We start from the raw sequence: 21312 nt of genomic DNA on the forward strand, positions 1-21312 counted from the left end.
CATGCAACTAAACGTGCAGATTACCAGCAACAGGCGAGATGTATGTGTATAGCGGCTCACAATACATGAATAGGTCGCTGAGTGTGTGTGATAAGGAAAAAAGACATTCATTTCGACTTTCATAACTCCTCCTTACTCTAAGACTACCAAGCGTTACTGCTGTCAGTTCTGTTACTACCAAATCTTTTGCGTGACGCTTCCTATCACTACTGCTCGAGAACATCCGAGTTAGAATTGTCTTCAACAACCAGTGGTTGTCGGAGGAGTCAACTAAAGGGATGGTTGGCTCAGACTCACTGATTTGTTTGACACATGTCATCGTATGGCATCGAATGCGTATATGGTCATTCTGATGATCCCTGGATGTTCTGGTCCAGACTCAGTTATGCAAAGACTGTCGCCATGTCGCTGAAATAGTGCAGCGTTAAACCCCAAAGCAACCAACCAATCCATCCTCTTTTTTCTTTACAGTGACCACGTTGGCACCGGCCATTTCTTGTGGCCAAACCGAGTTGTCTGCTTTTGATTCCGTGCAGTATCTACAGTCGCCCGGATATCCTAATGGCTACAAGAAGTAAACTCATATATTGGATGTTATATTAATATTTCCTCCACAGGCTACTATTAAACCTCCTGATATGATCAAGTGGCAATTGCCACCATTCTTCATGCAAAGTAGCTTCCAGCTGTGCAAGATTCTGGAGAGGGGGTTCTTTCAATCTCACACGGCGTCCAAGAACGTTCCATTCATGTTTAACGATGGTTAACAGTGGCTCTACTATCATGAAATATATCAGGGGGTGCTTAATTAAGTTCCAGGTGTATAGTACTCCCCTTGTTTGATGTCGATCATTTTTTTCACCAGTCAGTGTTTCTACTTCAGTAATGAGCACTGTGTCTGGACGCTGAATTCGACATCCTCATCTAAACAGGTTCGGGTAGTGGTCTTGGATTCTAACATGGAAAGTTCCACAGGATGTGTTAACGACTTTGTTAAAGCCTTCGACGGTGAGTAAGCCTCCCACAGCTAGATCCAGCCAAATTCAGTTTAATGAGATTTTACGTTCATTTAATTTGGAGGCCGTTGTTTACTTTTGTGGAATATTGTATACTGGCTTCAGGTAACAGCACAGAGGCCTCGGAGCTAAGCGTCTGGTGTGCTGATATGGCACCAACGGTGCAGAGTACCGGACAGTCTATGACGATAGTATTCCAGACTGACCGCTCAATAACGTCATCTGGCTTCCAGCTTGAGTACTTCCAAACAAATGGTAAGTTCTCCATGGGGGTGAACGGTTTATCCAGACCGGACACCTTACACTTGAAGCACCACTAGTGAAAACATGAAACTATACACATCTGTTAGTTAAATATAATAACAAACAAGAAATATTTATTCGTTTCAATGTTTCATCATCATATCATAGTTGCGCATGGGACCTTGTGTGTACAGTTTTACCAGGAGAGTTAACAGCCTGGTATTGTGTTCAATAATTTTTATATTTCATTTGTTGGAACAAATTATCAAGTAAAGTGTATACTTTCTAGCGAAAGACAAAACGGCATTATTCATACGATATGCAAACTAGTAAAGTGAAATTGTACGTGTTTTCAATATGATATCTCAGGTGCAGACTAGTAAAGGAAACTTGTATGTGTTTTCAATAGGATATCTCAGTTGCAGACTAGTAAAGGAAACTTGTATGTGTTTTCAATAGGATATCTCAGTTGCAGACTAGTAAAGGTAACTCGTACGTGTTTTCAATAGGATATCTCAGTTGCAGACTAGTAAAGGAAACTTGTACGTGTTTTCAATAGGATATCTCAGTTGCAGACTAGTAAAGGAAACTTGTACGTGTTTTCAATAGGATATCTCAGTTGCAGACTAGTAAAGGAAACTTGTACGTGTTTTCAATGGGATATCTCAGATGCAGAGTAGTGAAGGGAACTTGTACGTGTTTTCAATAGGATATCTCAGTTGCAGACTAGTAAAGGAAACTTGTACGTGTTTTCAATAGGATATCTCAGTTGCAGACTAGTAAAGGAAACTTGTACGTGTTTTCAATGGGATATCTCAGATGCAGAGTAGTGAAGGGAACTTGTGTGTATTTTCAATATGACACGTCAGGCGCAGACTAGAAGGGGGACGTGTATGTGTATTCAATATGGCATCTGAATTGCAGACGAGTAAAGGGATTTCAGGTGTGCAGGCGACGGCATCATGCAGAAAGTTTCTTTACAGTAGTTGCTGGTACTTTTACGGCGAACATTCTTACCGAACATTCTTCATCAAGCACGTTTCTCCCAAAGTGCTGGTAACTTCATCCAAAATGACCTTCAAGAACACCTGCTAATACATTTATCAATATTGAGATACGGTACCATGCTCGAGGTGATCGTACTTTTCAATACCACAACGTTTGCGGAATATCATCAAGGGTTCATTCCATGTTTCAGAGCAATACACCTGTGGGGGACATGTGAACGCTTCAGATGGTGAGGGGTATCTTACATCCCCCGGGTACCCTGACAGCCATGACAGGTGAAACTTTCTGTAACTGTCTACAACATAATTATATCCATTGGTGGATGTAGAACATTTGAAGGAGTGGGAAGGATCCTGGTGTCCTCTGTATCATCTGACACGAATTTGTGTGCCAAAGTACAATATAGCTAGGCATCGCAATTGTATTACAGTTGGAATAGTAAGATTAATAATTTCACCATGTATGCATTTCGTTCTTTGATCGTTTTATGGTTTGGTCCAATTCTATTAGGATTCAATTTTGAGATCAGTTGGGGTGTAAAGTCACATTAAACACTAGTTCAGTTGAATCAAAGAGTGTCTTCTTAATGTGTGAGTAAGGGAGGTTTGGTTTCCATGCCGTCACCACTTTGGGGTAACCCTAGACCAGTCTTATGGTACTGGCAAATGTAGAAACATTATCTGAGCGAACAAGGAATCGAACTGACAATCAAAGTAGTTTGATTTGGTTTGTTGTTTAACGCCGCACTCAGCAAATATTGCAGCTATATAGCAGAGGTCTATAAATTTGGACCACACAATCCCGTGATCAGCATCATGAGCATCGATCTACGCAACTGGGATGCGATGACATGTATCAGAACCTGATCATCGGATCCCGTTTGTCTCAACGTACGGCAAGCATGGGTTACTGAAGACCAATTCTAAGACATTCCAAATTGTTAAATTGGTTTGAAATACGTAAGGTGCAATACAATTATCCACAAAGGCAATGAAGGATGAAACATTTCTTAAACTAACAGGAACAGATACTGCGAGTGGACTATCCAGACGTCCAAGAACGATACCATCCTGAACATCACAGTGGTGGACTCCAGAATGGACGATTCAGTCTCTTGTAACCACGATGGCGTGAAAGTGACTGATGGTAAGTTGCAAAAAAGGGAGATGAAAGCATCTCTTCAGTTGCAATTTCAATGTTAACTCTCCTCTTGCAAAGAGTAAGAGTATGAACATTGCATGAGGTGTGTGACGTGCACGACGATTCATGAGTGAGTGAATTATGAGTGAAACTTCATTAGCTTGAAATTCTTGTGATCCTTGAATACTACGTAAAATTACAGCATTAAAGGTTATTTTATGTTATTTCAGCAGGGTTACAGACATATCTTGGTGAAATTATAAGACTATCATGAAGTGTAATAGCCGCAATAAATCCATTTAAATCAAACACGCTTTAAAAGATTTACCTTACAGTGCGGAATACGTATTTATATATTCAGATTACATCTACGTTGAAATATCTACTGAGGTACAAATAATTCTTTGCTCTACAGGTATCAGCAGTAATTCCAGCTTGCTTGGTGAATTCTGTGGGAACATGAAACCGACCTACCTCAGCAGCGGCCCAGCCATCACCCTTGGTTACTCCATTGGCAGCGAGAACATCACCAGGGGATTCAAAATCAAATACACACCAATATCGTTTAGTGAGTTAATATTACCAGTGAGCTTAGTTTTATAAGGACATTCTAGCAATATCACGGCAACAGACACCAGGAAAGGGCCATATGGGGAATCGAACTCGAGTTTCAACCGTGCAGAATATCCTTCATGAGAAGAGAAAACGAAAGGAAAGTGTAGTGAATAGAAGGCCAGTCTAGCTCAGAAAAGTGAGCGCCAGTCATGTCACCCTGCTTTGACTATAATGCTGAATGCAGATGAATGCAGGATGTGTGTGTCTGTTGAAAGTACATCACATCACAGCAGAGACGGGCTGTATCAACATTATATACGCCAGGAATTGTCTGAAAAATGTACGTCTAACCATCTAACCTCACAACACCATAGGAAAGATGGAGTGAACATTCAACAGTACGAAATGTGTTTCAAAGCATAGACTTGCTGTTTAAACAATCGCGTGCTGAAGCAGGAGAATGTGTATAAAGTGGCCGAACTGTTTACTTTACTGTTCCAAAGTGAATCCTATTGTCCATTTGTATATCACAGCTTTGTATTGAACCGATTGTAATGTTTCATGAACCGGTTAGAACCAGTACATGAAACTGTTTGATTGATCTTTTAAATCTACAAGTAAATACATTCCTACATTACCTGATTCATTCAAACTGCACACAACAACAACAACAACAACAACAGAAACACCATCAACAACAAAACAAAGGTTTAATGAGAGGAATACCCATGACCTCTCTGAAATAACTCCCTCGCGCTCAATTCAAACTGGGCTGACAAGTACTGTCTTACTATTCAGGACAGCACGCTATACCTAGCACTATCATTACACTTTCCTCTTGTTTTTTCACGTCTTACGAAGGGTTTTCTATAAGATTGCATGACTACATTAAAACACCCTCCATGGATCGACCTTTCTGACCTGTGACGTCCTGACTAAAATACCATATTCATGTATGCTCGTTCTGACCAGATTAGAGCATTTAATAGTTAACTATGAAATTGTGATTTTGAAAATTACGCTTTTTCATCCTTATTCATTGTTATACCATTTAATGCGATTCGTCAAAGTATGCACAAAGCATACATACAAGGTTTTTAACGAACTTGCTTATCACGAACTGACGGATAGCACTATTATTTCCCAGCCACATGCTGCATAGTATAGCCCCAATACGTATAACGTACTATAGTTTTAACGACCTCAAAATAGTGGCCTCTCTGGGTTCGTTATAACCGTTATAACTCTTGTATGGACTATAAATACATCATACACCGCCTACCGTTGTTATACAAGGTCGACAGTGTACATCCAAGGAAATAATTTAAGGCTCTTTCTTTGGATTTTCTTTCAGAATGTAGTGGTATTGAATTATTTGCAAAGAAGACGCCAAACTCTTTCACATCACCTTTTTATCCAGTAACTTATCCGAGGTAAGGTTCATATATCTAATAAATACAACCACAAAAACATTACTACGTGTGATGATATACACGATTTCTAATCTGAAACAATAAGTGTTTTAAAAATGCATATCTGTAACATACATATTCGTCTTTGAAAAATATTAAAGAGGTTCAAATTACACACCAAATAAATATAGAAGAAACTGTTCTCATGACTGGATCCGAATCAAAACGGGACTACCTTCTTCAGAACATTCATCAAAGTATGCAGAAATATATGTATTCTCTTTTTGTGTAAATGGTTAGCTGAATTTATCTGAAAAGTGACACGTCTACACATCTGTAAAAGACAGCCATGGTTAAAATCGGTGACATTTGGCTTTGTTTCTACAGCAATGCTGACTGTTCCTGGAGAATCGACAGCGGGGACCCTCAGCTCATAGTGTATATCTACCTGGACGCTCACATACCATTCACTTACGGCTGTGGTATCGATAAAATAGATGTATATGATGGTGTGTGTTACATATTGCACATGTAATGTGTTTCCGTTACAAAAAAGACTGTCCTTCTATGATACCTTAATACCACAAGGCACTTGAAGTACGTATCATTGCTGGCAGAATATGTCTTGATATTCGGCCGAGTGAGTGAGTGCGATCGTGCGTGCGTGCGTGCGTGCACGAGTGAGTGATCGTTCGTTCGTGCGTGCGTGAGTGAGTGTGTACGTGAGTGAGTAAGTTTTACGCCACTTTTAGTAATATTCCAGGAATATCAGATATACCAGAAATGACCTTCACATGATCTTCCCATGTGGGGAGTCGAACCCGGGATATCGGATTGACGACCGAACGTTTTAACCACCAGGTTACCCTACCAACCCTTTTTGACAGATGGGATATTTCAATAATCAGTGCATGTATCGGGTACGCTCTATAGGTTTCAGTAGCAGCAACTCCTCGCTGATCGGACGATGGTGTGGCGGCATACACACTGCGTACAGCTCCGGGCGATACATGCTCATCAAGTTCACCACAAACTCCTACGCTAAAACACAGCGTGGTTTCAAAATCACGTACCAGGCCTCGCATCCAAATGCAAGTGAGTGTTGCCAATTTTACCCTCATCTTTCTTAATAAGTCACAAATTTTGCGCTGGGCACATTTTTTGTACTATCAAAATTATCGAGAACTGTTCCACTTCGTAAATCTATGAAAGAGGTCAGTATTAAACAGCTCCGTTGGAAAAACAATAAGAACAATATTATGTCACTGATTCGGTGTTTTGATTTGTGCATTTGGTAAGTAAGGAACATTGTTTTGGGTTCGAATCCAAGGATTTGACTGATTACGAATGGTTTGAGAGAACAAAACAAGACCCAGGCTGCAGCACGAATTATTTCAGTGACACAGAATACCTTTCTTCAGGTGCGTGCAACAGGCTGGTCCTTGCTACTCCAGACTTATCCAATGTGACCTCTCTTAACTACCCTAACGAGTACCCCGAGTAAGTGACCTAGCTACTTCTACCTCAGCGAATGTGACCTCTCTCATGTATTTTAATGAGTACCAAGTGTAAGTGACAACATCCCCTCCAAGGGCAAAAGGAAACTTAAGTATATGTCATCTTCAGTTAACATTCAGTATGTCGATCTGAACATTGCATTAAGCTGTTAAAACGTAGATCTGAATTAGATCTGGACCAGCTAATGCAGTAATTGACCTATAGTCATCGAGGCTGATCATGTGCACCTGATTCGTTTCATCTCTTGTGGCAAACAGGATGCTGGGAACCTGCATCTTTTGCGAAATTAACTTACTGGTGTTCAAGATACGAAGATCAGGTGGAAATATTGTTCACGTACTGTTTTATATTCCAATAGAAACACATACTGTTGGTGGATATTCCGCGCTCGGGACCCTAAGAATGTTGTGGTCGTGGAGGTAACCGATATGTCAATAAAGAAATCACCAAACTGCGCCAGGGCATTTCTGTCCTTCTACAATGGTAAGGGGATTACAAGGGGAAGTAAACTGCACCTTGCTTATCAGTGTAAAGCGTTTTCATAATTTAACTATCATTATAAAATAAAATTATGTTATCTATATAGTGGTAAAGATTTTATATCTGCATAGAAATTATGTTGTGGCTTTATGTAACAAACCTAAATGACATATTGGTACTTATCTAGCCTCACGTAAGAATGTGGAGTTTTGATTGGTCCACGTGACTCCGATAAAATACCATGTACATCCATCACGATCCGCCAGCGGGAGTATAAGACTTTTATACTCTTATACTCCCGCTGCGAAAATCATATCACCCCGCTACGCCTCGGTGACGACGCGAAGTGAGAAAAGCGACAAGTCTTTAGTAACGTGCGGTGCATTGAGGTCAAACGATCAACTGGTGTCAACATGGCAGCAAGTCGATTCGATGCGTGTTGTTTTGTTTTGATTTAGTGAAAACATTCAGCTAGATAAATGCGTTATCACATCGTGTCGAGGGAAACATCGTGTCGAGGGAAATACGGGGTGTTATCAGTCCCGAGTAAGGTTGTATTCCCCGAGCCGGAGGGGAATACAACCGAGCCGGAGGGGAATACAACATTACGAGGGACTGATAAAACCCCGTATTTCCCTCGACACGATGTGAGAACTTATAATATGGCATACGAGACATCGTGGGGAGGTTCGGTAACCTAACGGTTACCCGGGTTCGTTTCCCCTCATAAGTACAATGGATGAAGCCCATTTATGGTGTTCCCCATGATAAAAGCGGCATAAAACTATACTCACACAATACAAGGCATCAAAGACATTATATCTATTACAGGTATAAGCAACCATAATAAACTCATCAAGAAGTTTTGCGGGGACACCAAGGGTGCAGTATCAAGTTCTGGTGACGTCATGTATGCCACATTCCAGACATTACAGGGTTGGAATGGTACTGGTTTCCGACTGGTGGTATTTGAGATGCCAAGTAGGTGTAGGCTAAATGTTTTCGTTTTGTAAACAATGACAAAGTTTGCCTGAAAATCTCTCAAAGATAAATTAGCTGACACATTATGTTTACCATTAAACAATACGGATGTATACAGTTTTATATATGGCCGTTCTGGAAGGCCTTTCGGTATTATTTATCAAATTATCAAGCGTCCCAATATAGGTGATATCATATAGTTAGCATTTCTAATTGTATATTTCTAGCTATTGTCAATTACAGCGAAGTAAGCCTTTGGTGTATTCACAATCTGATTTATGTAAATGTGATATTGATATCTTAGTGTCTTAGTGTTCTTAGTGTCTCATAAGACACTGTTGTATAATGTATGTAAACTGTACGTGTGCGTGTGACACTTTAATCTACTACTACTTTACGCTACTACTACTACTACTACTACTACTACTACTACTACTACTACTACTACTGCCACTACTAATATTACCACTACTACTCTTATTGTGTGTACATGTAAATATGGCACTTTGACAAAATGCTCTTAATATTGAATCTGGCATCTCATATGAGTGAATGTTGTAATATGAAATAAATATACAAAGTAATAGATTTGACAATTGTCCTGGAAAGTCTGGTGTTCAGATGAAGCCACGCATAAACTGGTGTGCAAACATCGGGACATATTTTACTGCTACATCGAACGTTTGACTATTGATCAGCGTTTTCAATATGTCGATGGATGGTCAAATGAATGACAAGCCACGCGTAATGCTCACGTATGCATCACTGAATAATCCTTGTAAGCCAGACAATAAACCCAATAAAATTTAGAAATAGTGTTGCATTCTTAATGGAATTCTTAATTTGCGTGCTGATTTGTATACATTTTAAGTATTTATAAGCATAAGATCGTTTTACTTTTGAATCTACTTTTTAAGGCTGTCACGAAGTGGACCTTCTGGCTAAAACAACACCAAGCTTCTTCGTATCTTCTCATTATCCACATACATCCAAGTGAGTAGAAGCTGAACGAGAGCGTGTGTTGTCACGGAACATGCGTATAGACTCTGCTTGCATGAAGTTTCGGAGAATGGTCGTAAAAAAACCTGTCGCAAACATACTGAAACAAATATATCTGACTTCTAATATATGTGAGGGTTTGGGTGAGAGAGGCATTTTTGTAAAAAAACCGAAGTTGTTTTTGACAATGAAAAGTATTTGAACAATTACTGTAACTGAGAAATTCGAGAATATGAGGATATTGCACCTGAACTGAATACATATTTGTTGGTGCATCATTTTCCTGGAATGAAGGTTATCTAACTGCAGACTGGATCACACGATCAGAAGCAATTCAAGCATGATGTGTACTGTGGGTTTCTATATTGATTTGTTGTAATGTAGTGGTTCTGATTATAGCGACACGGAATGCTCCTGGAGAATAGACAGTATAGATGCCAACTTTCTGGTAGTCGTGGATTTTACAATACATTTAGCTGACTCCATTGGATGTAAAACTGACTACATTGAGGCATATGATGGTAAGCTTAGACTCCACATATCCTCACTCACTAACTCAAACAATCACTCACTCACTCAAGCAATGTTCGTGCAAATCAGTCCAATTCACTTGTTCGTGCAATTAATAACTCACTCTATTAAAAAAAAAAACACCACCATGCATTCCCTCAGTCATTTACAGTTTTTAATAAGCTATTAGTATGTAAATGTGTTGATAGCGCACAAAATGATAGCTAATTCCTTTCCACTGATTCACTCCTCTGAACTAGAAATGACAAGTAAGGCCGCCTCGTATGTTTCATATTTTGGAACGTCCATGCTATGAAAAATAAATCAAGCCAATCTTTTTTTCATTCTGAAAAGTGACAGGCCTGTAGCACATTGATTAATCATATGTGGGTAGTGGAATATTCTTTCTGAGAATAAAATCTTTATGAATATATACAGACATTCTTTCTAAATGTTTTACTGGATATATTCATCAATTGTGTAAACGTAACGAGGTTCAAGATATATGTAATAATATTTCTTTATTTCTTATTTTCTTTCTTTCACTTTTCTTTTATCTTTCACCGTATAAAACATCCACAGAGCAGCGGAATCTCGTCAGTCATGATTCATATACATGCATGCATCCATCCATCCATGCATGCATGCATGCATCCATCCATCCATCCATACATACATACATACATACATCCATACATACATACATCCACCCATCCATCCATCCATCCATACATACATACATACATACATACATACATACATACATACATACATACATACGTAGTGGTTGTTTCCCTTGAAGAACCATTTTTCATTATTGACTAGTTTAAAAGAAAACAGCCATCTTTATTTTAGCCTTGGTTTACAGTTAGTTTCCATTTGGCACAATAATCCTCTAATTCAGTAATTACTCCTTGCAGCCTTTCATTGTGCTTGAAAACAATATGATAACAGTAACAGGAATATTTGTATTATATCTGGATGTAAGTGGATACCCCTGGTTTTCTTGGATTTGAGTTACTAATGCAAATATGGAAAATGTAAATAAAAAAGGACTTAATGCACAGTCTTGTCTGACTCCGAATTGGCTCAAAATTGCATCCGATGATTCAGTATTACTGCTTACACAAATTTTCGCATTTGCATACATACTACTCAGTAAGTTTCCCATTTAATAACTGGCACGGTGCTTTTCCACGACAGTCCATAGATTATTATTGTTTTCTGAATCGAATGCCTTGGAAAAATATATAAATAAGCCATAGACGTTTTGTCCCCTTTTGATTAAAATATTCCTGAATAATAGAATGTAAAACAAATACGATATCAATAGTAGTGTATCCATTTCTAAAGCATGTGATTCTGTTATCTTGTCTAAGGTATCTGCTCATTTTACTAATCTCTTGTGTATGGTAGATGTAAATATTTTGCTAAATATGCTAGTAATGTTATGCCCTTATAATTTTCAGGATTACATAGGCCACCGTTCATAGGAGCTATTATGCCAATGTGACTATCTTATGCATAGGAGCTACTATGCCAGTGGACCAGAAGTGTGGGAAGTGTCCCAGGTCCAAGATAATATTCAGATGCGTGTATGATTTGAAAAATGTCACAAAGAAACTTCACAAAACAGTGTAACAAGAGGGATGACTCCAAGTTTCCTTAAAGTTTGAGCAATATTCACAAGCACGTGTATCTTATGAGATAACAATTAAGTTAAACTTTATATTTGTAGCAGCAGTAGTTCTTTGTTCTCATTACTACGTGGATTATGGTGATGATGTTCATTATTCTTGTACTTACCATTAGTACGATTAATGTTTCAAGGCTACAACTCCAGCTTTAGGTCGCTGGGCAGATGGTGTTCGGTGTCTCAACTGACTGCACGTAGCACTGGGAGTTACATGTTCCTGAAATACCACACTGATTCGTTCGTGGATGATCACGGTTTCAACTTTACTTACACTGCCAAACCTCGTCTTACAGGTAAGTAATCATACATGTTACAAACTAAACATTTACACATTTTAAACAGAAACGACAAAACCCTTTCCACATCCGTGAGAATCGAACTAAACTGTACAGTTGTTGTATACTGTTGTTTATGTACGGAAGCGTAGTAGGGAGAAGGTAAGAATTTGTGTAGTCTCATTATCTCCAACGTAGGACTTACTATCTGCTACATAGGACTTAGTATTTCCTACGGAGGACTTACTAACACCTCCGCAGTACTTAATATCTCCTAAGAAGGACTTAGTATTTCCAGTGGGAGATGATCGATATACAGTGTTCCCAGAAATTATTGAGAAAATCTTTGGTTTTTTTTATAATGATGCTAAGATTGGAAAAAGGGCTTTCACTATGCACTAAGCATACTAAATAAGGGAGACAACTCTTGAAGGCTTAGAAGGCAGCTCATTACATCAAGAGTTATCTCCCTTGTCTGAGCAGACGGCTTCCTGTGTTGACATGGCAGAATTTACAGCAAGAGAGAAAAGAAAGCTCATTCTAGATGATTTTGAAAGGGGTCAGGCTGATGCTAAAGTGTTAGCTTGTAGACATGGTATTCCTCTGTCTACAGTATACAGAACTTTGAAAAATATTCAAACAGGAACCGGGATAGAGCACAAAGCAGGGGCAGGTCGGCCTAGGAAATTCAGTGTTGGGGATCGCCGAAGACTTGGGCAGATTGTGAGTAGGGGCAAATTGAAAAGTGTTGAGAACATCAGAAATGAAATGATTAGCAGAGGAAGTCCTCAGGTATGCAATGAAATAGTTAGGCAGGAATTACAGAGACTTAATTGGGTGAAAAAACGTGGAATTCCCTCGCCGTTGATGAAAGATGCACAAAAGGAAAAACGTTTAAACTGGTGTTGGGCTCATGAAAATCAAGATTGGGATAATGTTTTCTTTTCGGATGAAAGTTCTGTTTGGCTTTTCCCTAATTGTGTGAAAATTTGGACCAAAGATACTGTCAAACCTATCTACCAGCGACCAAAACATAGTCCGAAGTTTCACATGTGGGGTGGCATATCAGCTCGCGGAGTGACGCCATTGTGTGTTTTCACGGGAAACTTGACAAAAGAAAGATACGTTGACATTCTAAATGGTCACCTTCTTCCGACAGCACAAACATTGTATGAAGATGACTGGATTTTCCAGCATGATAATGACCCAAAACACACTGCGCGCTACACAAAACAGTGGTTGTTGGGCGAAAATCTTCAAGTTTTAGACTGGCCCAGTTACAGCCCAGACCTAAACCCAATTGAGAATGTGTGGGGAGTCATGAAGGACAGAATAAACCAAAAGGGACTGAGAAATATTGAAGATATGAAGGCCGAGGTGGTCCAATATTGGGATACCCTGTCACACGACTACCTACAAACTTTGATGGGTAGTGTGCCTAGGCGTATTCAGGCATGCATTGCTGAGCGAGGAGGTCTAACAAAGTACTAAAACAAGACTGAGACTGTAAAAGGATGATGTTTTAACATGTTTATGTAAGTAAAACGCCAGAATTTAATAACCGTAATGAGTTACATGACGCAACATGATTCTCAATAATTTCTGGGAATACTATATGTTAACATGCACTGATCTGAAATGGTCGACGTACATCACCAGACACGCGAACAATCTCCCGTTTCACTGTTTCAGTCACTGTTAGAGTCTACAGTCGTAGTGTTTCATTCACTTTTAGAACCTGCATTTATGTGTTACATTTACCATTAGAGTCTACTAACACCTGGTTCATTCACTGTAAGAGTCTAGACTCATGTGTTCATTAATTGTTGCACAGTACTGTCATGTGTTGGGTCTACTGTTGAACTTTACTGATATGCTTTCAGTTTGTTCTGCTGTTACGCGTTGCATTTAGTTCATTGTTATATGTTGCACTTCGTTGCACTGTACTGTTATGCGTTGTCAAAATATTTCGGAGGTCGTTGCACATGAGGCATAATCAGCGTGCACAGACTATCGAGGGCAATCTACGGAGGACGTGTTATAACCAGTATTTTATATCAGTACCTTACCCAACCCCAACCCCAGCCCCCTCTGTGTGTGTGTGAGAGAGAGAGTGAGTGCTTGAGTGAGTGATTGTGTGTGTGTGAATACCCAAGACTCCATAAATGCATTTAAATCAAGATCCACCTTACCCTAACAATAACACACACAATAACACCGTATAGTAACACTTCGTTAAAGTCATGAATATTCACTGACTTAGATTTCGGATATCTGACGTCTTGCATAACCAAACATTCCTCTGCTTAATAATCATACTTCATAATCCGGACCTTAAAAGGGCTATATTAAATCCATTAACTCCTACGTAGGAGATATATATTAAGTACTAAGTGCAACGTAGGAGATACTAAGTCCTGCGGTGGAGATACTATGTAATAAGTCCTACATTGCAGAAATTAGGAGAATCTCCTACATAGGAGATATGAAGTTAATGAGGCTAAACAAAATTTTCACCATGGTCCTACTACGCTTCCTTTCTATACAGTATTGTGCCTTATAAAAAAGCACTGTTTCAAGAGAAAACACATTTATGAATTTTTTAAACGTCATTAAAGAATGATAATTGAAATTACAATTATAATTATGTCCATGATCGACAATGGTTATGCTTAAATCTGGCAATGACAAATCATCATTTTTAGAGAAACCATGTTGTTGTTGTTGTTGTTGTTGTTATTGGTTGATTTCTAACATATAATCATTTTTGTTACCTGTATTTTTCTGTTCCCTTTTCAGACAGCATCATTTGCACCACACTCCTTATCATCAAGTCCCTGGTTGTTATTGATATTTGACGTGCATTGTTTGAAAACGCCAATATTATGTTTTGAAATGTACATTTATCTCCACAGGCTTGAGAGTGGAAGAGCGCACATGTTTGTTATTGGAACTCACAACATAACGATGTAGTAATCCTCTTATTCAATGTACATGGTGCAGGATTATGAAATGACACGCCTTTGGGTGGCATACCAGTGTCTATTACAATAGTACTTCTGGTGATATAACCTACAGAACAATTAGGAACTGGGCGAATAGATATAGTGATTAACATTGTTGTGTGGATGCATAAGTAGCACATGTTAATTAAGCAACTACCAAGATAAGTCCTAATTCGTATAATTTTGAGGACAAATGATGGCCTAGTTGATAAGACGTTTGTAGTCACACGTTTATAGAAATAAAATCATACAAAATCAGGAATTCGTATATGAATGATTTAAACCATGAAAACCTTTATCATTCAAGGTGAGTCGAAGGACGACACTTTAACGGGTAAGTGATGTGGTACTGATTTCCCATCGACATCATTAGCAACGACAATGAAAGGGGATTTATAGCGTTCTTACACAAGATTTCACTTAAATGACCTAGTCTGAGACTCGCTGAGATTGCTTCCTGTAACAGGGCAAAGGTCCTAAAACTCTTTCGTATGCGAAGCCAATGTCTTGAAAACATGTTTAGAAAGTATGTCGTCGAATTTAGTGCATTTTATTTGACTATTTCAGGACTAAACATTGGTGTCATTACTGGAGGAGTGGCGGCTGGTTTGATATCTGTTTCATTGGAACCATAGTTTTCATGAAAATCCGAATACACGTTTTAAGCGGATCCGGAATCAAGGTGAAAGAAAACTATTGGTACGGAGTCACTTACATAGATCTTGGAGCAACCAGCCCGGTCTATGACAACCAACAGATGCTGACCAACCGATATACAAACATGAGGAAGAAAGTTCCTAAGTTCAGAACTTGAAACTAATCAAGTCTCGTGAGGCTATAGTATAGTTAAGTTACAGTCCGCCGAGGGATGATTTCATGCACACAAATCATAGAAACAACCGAACCATTTAGTCGCCACCTACGTCAAGCACAGGCTGCTATGAAACTACTGAACTCGGCCTCATATGAACAAGAAGACAACTCGAATCTCTGCCATCAATTGTCATCAATATAAACAGCTGAAACGAATGAAAACAGCAATATGGTGGCGGTATGTCTGTTCCCGTACATACTTCCATGGCAGTCTCAATCCAGCTCACTATTTACCGATAGTATAATATTACTCACGGTGACATATCTTTATTTGAAGAAACAACAATTTACTATACGCGTCTGACCTTCATGTGTGGTGACATTTAATGATCTCTACTATTCAAGTTTATCCTGTAGTATTTTATGACAAAATACGATAGTGGCTATATGAATATATAAACATATCATTGTTGGTATTGCGATATTGTAATTACACATTGTACTTTTGCACATGTAAATGATGTTATGGATTGATGCCTGTATTTTATGTTTTTGTTATCTATACAGTGGAAGCTGTCAAAACCGGCATCTGTCCAGTCCTGCAAGGTGTCAACACCAGCATAAAATTTCAGTCCCATCAGAGGCTTGAACATTACTCATCAGCTTTATAATCAGGCACGTTGTCTAAACTGGATTATTTCTTCTTATATAGTCTGGTTCATAATTATTGAGAATTTTTCTTCTTACTTTGAGCTATCCTAACACCTCAACTGATTCACTGATACTTAAAACTAAGTAATGGTATAAGGGGGGTAACTCATCTTGGTCTACTGAGTATAGTACAATTAGAGTTACCTCCCCTGAATTTGTAGCAGACGTCATTTTCCTCAGCACTGTCAACAATGTCTGCTGAAGATAAAAGAAGGTTGATTTTTGAGTTGTGTAATCAAGGAATTGATGATGTAAATACATTGGCAGAGAGAACAGGAACTCCTCTTTCTAATGTGTATAGGATTAGGAAGAATTTTAAAGAGGGAAAGGATTTGGGGCACTAGAAAGGAGCAGGGAGACCCAGAAAATTGGACTTCTCAGATCGCGTCCGGCTGGGAATTTTAGCGTCTAAAAAGCAAAGGGCAAGCATCTCCAACATCAGGTATGAAATGATAGAAAGGGGATCAACAGTTGTATCAAAATCTACAGTTAGAAGAAATTTGATTGATCTTGGATGGGAGAAAAAGACTGGAATTCCTTCTCCTCTCATGCAACAAGAACATAAAGACAGGCGTGTTGAGTGGTGTTTGGCACATGAAAACTTTGACTGGGAAAATGTGATTTTTACTGATGAAAGCTCAATATGGGTATATCCCAATAATGTGAAAATATGGACAAAGTCAAAGTCAGCACCGTTGTATCGACGACCTAAATACAGCCCAAAGTTTCATGTATGGGGAGGGATATCCTTATTAGGAACGACCCCGCTGTGTGTGTTTCAGGGAAATCTGACAAGTCAACGCTACACTAACATATTAGATAATTTTCTCCTTCCAAGTGCACATGTGTTTTATGGAAATGACTGGATTTTGCAGCAAGATAATGATCCTAAACACACCGCAAAACATGCCAGGCAGTGGTTTCAGGAGAAAAATGTGACTGCATTACCATTTCCTGCATATAGTCCTGACTTAAATCCCATAGAGAACATTTGGGGGATGATGAAGGAATGTGTGAATCAAAAGGGGTTGACAAAAATTGAAGACATGAAGAGAGAAGTGGTCCGATACTGGGACAGCATAACTCACGAGACACTAACCTCTCTGATAGGAAGTATGCCTACCCGTCTTAGACTGTGCCGTGAAGCTCTAGGAGACTTGATAAAATATTAAATTGTTACCTACACAACATGAAAAGGTCAGTTCACTTTCACAATACATTCAATTTTATCTGATTTGTTCTCGTTTAATAATATGAAATGCTTTAGCTATTCTCAATAATTTTGAACCATACTGTATATGAAGGAATGTGTGTGTGGTTATGATTTCATCCTACTGTTAGCAATATTCCAGCAATATCACGATGGGAGACTCCAGAAATGGGTTTCACAAATTGTAAACATGTGCGGAATCGGACACTGCTCTTTGTCGTGACGAGCGAATGCCCCGCTCCTCTTACCTGTAGGAAAGCCTAAAGGATCAAAGTCAGGTTTAATCACTACAGACAGGAATTTGAGGTTTTGCTATCAAGTTTGACGTGAGACTGCGTATCATCAGGTCTGTTTTATCTACAATTGTAAAGCTGATATAAAGTTCAGGGTAAGTTAATCTGGGTGCTTACAGGACACTTGTGTCTTTTTATCAGCTCACATACGTGGACAATATTTCAATATACTTTTACTTCTCTTGGATGGAAGCGAAAAACCGATCTATTTATACCGGACATATTTACTGACATCAACAAGATAACGGCATATAATATCACGGATGTATCGAATGTAGGACCAGAAATTATTGAGAATTTCAGGAATTTGTTTAATCGGATTTCTAGCATAAACAACCTTTACCAGCTATCAAGTGCTTGGTTTCATTCAAGAGAAACAACTCCGTTAATCCTTATCCATTAGTTTACATCATGGTAGCAGACGACATTTTCACTGATCCTCAGTGAGGATGATTTAGGGGAGAGGAAGTTGATTTTGAAGAATTATAACAAAGACATCAGATCAGCTTAAGTTATTTCAAGTAGAACAGGCATCCCGGGCCCTTTGTCCACTGTTTATTGTGTTTTGAAAAATATTGCAAATGGATATGGCATTGAGCACCAGGGAGGCGCAGGAATTCCCAGAAAATTGACTATCGGTGACAGGAGATGGCTTGTATTTGTAATGTTTGTATTTTCCAGCAGGACAACGGCCCAAAACATCGTTCAAAGCATTCAGAGGCCTGGTTTCGGACCCTAAATGTGACATTATTAGAATGATTAGAATGTTTGGTGACTTAAGGAGGAAAGCGTCAATACTTCCACGTACGTCTTTCGAACTTCTTTGTTCAGTAGTATGCCCCGCCGCATTGAAACCTGCATTACTGCCCCTGGTGACCTGACAAAATGCTACCTGTTCGTCTGTCTTTGGATCTGGAGTTATGTTCTGCAAATATTCACATTTAATACTTGAGTAATGAATGAAAAAAAATACAATCTTTAAGTTCTCACAATGTCTGGCCATACTATATTTACAAACAGTGCTATAAATACATGCAAGAGTTATCGTATCAATGTACATTTGTACAGCTGGAAATAACTTCACACATATCTATTAGTCAGTTGGTAATAATATACTTTCAATCAAACGTTTAGACTCACTAGTGTAAATATAACCGCTTACTTCAGGCAGCTCTTCTAAACTAATTTTTGCAACATGATCCATACTGATAAAAGTTACTGTTGCACATGAACTGATCTATTGTGAAACAAATTCAAAACGTTGAAAAGATTATTGTCATGAGTTCAAAAAATTATAAAAATCAGTGAAAATGGCGACTTAGCAAAACTTCACATTTTGAGTGTTTGTAGTGAGTCTGAAGCGATGCCCACACATCAACGAGTCGAGGCCAGTGGTCATGAGTTCTTTTCACTGATGAAAACAGATTCAGTCTTTCATTCCAAGACAAGAACAATCGGTTTGAAGATTTACTGTACAGATTCTGCGACAACTGTGTTATGAGGCAGCATAATAGCGACTGCTAGGTACACTTACATTGCGTTGATGTGAGCGGAACAGCGGAACGCTACACCTACGAGATGCTGACTGCAGAGGACAGAGGGGTTCCAACATTCCACGACTACAATCACCACGCAGTGTAAAAACATTGTTTACTACGAACGAAGTGGTCTGCATGCTAGCCACACTTGGTCCTCTATTGAACACTATATAGACATCGTGTTCCACGTGATGTCCAGTCTCCTCACTTGCTCACAAACGCAAATGGTGTTACGAGAGTTTATTTTCTGTAAATTGTATTATTAATTAAGTGATAATTATTATTGAATCACAAGGTTTAGTGTTTTGAATGATAATTATTATGGGTCACATTCCGTATCATAAATGTTCCGTACTTTTAGTATTTTGACAGCAGGCTTTCAGGAAGTACTATAGAGTTACCCCCTCTTGAGTTAATGTTTTGATTATTTGTGCGTATCATAAATGTTCAGTAATTTTAGTATTTGACAGCAGGCTTTCAGGAAGTGCTTTAGAGAGGCTGCTAGATGATGCTACAAAAATATTGACTTGTCAGTGTTATATTTTGCTGGTTCTGTGGGAATTTCTTACACATTTTGTCACATAAAATTTTTAACCGTAACAATGGAATGTCATACTTCAAGTTTTCGTAAAGAGAACATGTCAAGAAGCATTAGTTCAAGATGCACTGCGGGAACTGTCCAGAGATGTGAGGACACGACATATTTATTGACTGGCTTCATTGTCCGGCAGTATGACAAGGTTTCGTGTTAACAGGTAATATATTCAGTCCAAAACCCGCACAAACCGATGATACATTGTAGTTACTCCCATGCTATAATAATGACTTAAAGGTGGTCTTAGAGCCAAGATCACTAACAGTGAATACACCACATTTTGACTGTCTCCTGTGACTGTCATTGTCACAACATCCGACTTAGAATTGATCTTTCATAAACTATGCCAGTAATAACAATCAGCATATTCGCTGTATGTATTCGCTGTATATTCATAGTATGGCAAAGCAGGTTCATAGTTAACTGTCAATCTTATAACTCACATTACTCGTTCAGTGTGTCAAGACAATTAGGCCTGTATGTCTGGTAATCCATAGGAAGGTTCATCTACAGTAGGAAAATAGTGTCGCCGGAGGTTCGATGTTGACAATGTTAATGAAGTATCCCAAGAGATTTATTTACAACATTGCACAAACATCCCTTACAAATCCATGAAGGGCGACCATGCTTGTCGAAAGAGGCGACTAACGGGATCCAATTGTAAGGTTCGCTGACTTGGTTGACACAAGTCATCAGTTCCCAGTTGCGCAAGTCGATGCTCATGCTGTTGATCACTTGATTGTCTGGTCCAGGCTCGATTATTTACAGACCGGCGCCATATGGCTGGATTATTGCTGTGTGCGGCGTAAAACTAAACTCGCTTACAAATCGTAATCACATGACACTGTTTTGCCCGCAGTATATAAAAAAAAACTCGAAAATAAATCGTTGTTGGTTTGACGGACGACAAAAATTCGCGTTTAAGTGTTCAAACAGCCACCCCAAAGACATGCGAGTCAATATTGCCCATGCCGTGTGTACACACACTGTTTTATATTGCTGTGTCGCAACACCCAACTAGAGGAGTTGCAGTTGCCCAAGCGCTTTAGTTGTGTCGCAATACTTCCAACTGTCAGTTATTCTTTTGTACTGTACAACATGTTGCAAAAGTATTTTATTATCAGATATTCTCTTCAAACTATCTATTCATAATCCAGCTAAATGACGACGGGCTGTAAACAATAGAGTCTAGACAAACCTGACCACCTTGTCCGGCTGGGTACTTTAGATGATATCTATTCCGGGTGTCTTTCCAGCTTAGTAGGGTCAGCCTAACCTACATACCTTAACCAGTTGCACAATACCTCCACTGGT

The 21312-nt window shown here is 38.9% G+C and overlaps 1 protein-coding gene across 1 annotated transcript in view; it reads left to right on the top strand.

The window, feature by feature from the left end:
• Positions 1-14691, top strand: part of LOC137278845 (cubilin-like) — a 50430-nt gene extending 35739 nt beyond the window's left edge. The window contains exons 25-32 of the mRNA XM_067811352.1: positions 1122-1271; positions 2458-2542; positions 3289-3413; positions 3823-3975; positions 6796-6874; positions 7251-7375; positions 8204-8353; positions 14633-14691. Coding sequence (XP_067667453.1) covers positions 1122-1271; positions 2458-2542; positions 3289-3413; positions 3823-3975; positions 6796-6874; positions 7251-7375; positions 8204-8353; positions 14633-14691 — 926 coding nt within the window. The remainder of the gene's footprint in view (positions 1-1121; positions 1272-2457; positions 2543-3288; positions 3414-3822; positions 3976-6795; positions 6875-7250; positions 7376-8203; positions 8354-14632) is intronic.
• The last annotated feature ends 6621 nt before the right edge of the window (positions 14692-21312 follow it).

The sequence above is a fragment of the Haliotis asinina genome, chromosome 3 (genome assembly GCF_037392515.1).
Source record: "Haliotis asinina isolate JCU_RB_2024 chromosome 3, JCU_Hal_asi_v2, whole genome shotgun sequence".
NCBI classification, from domain to species: Eukaryota; Metazoa; Mollusca; class Gastropoda; order Lepetellida; family Haliotidae; genus Haliotis; species Haliotis asinina.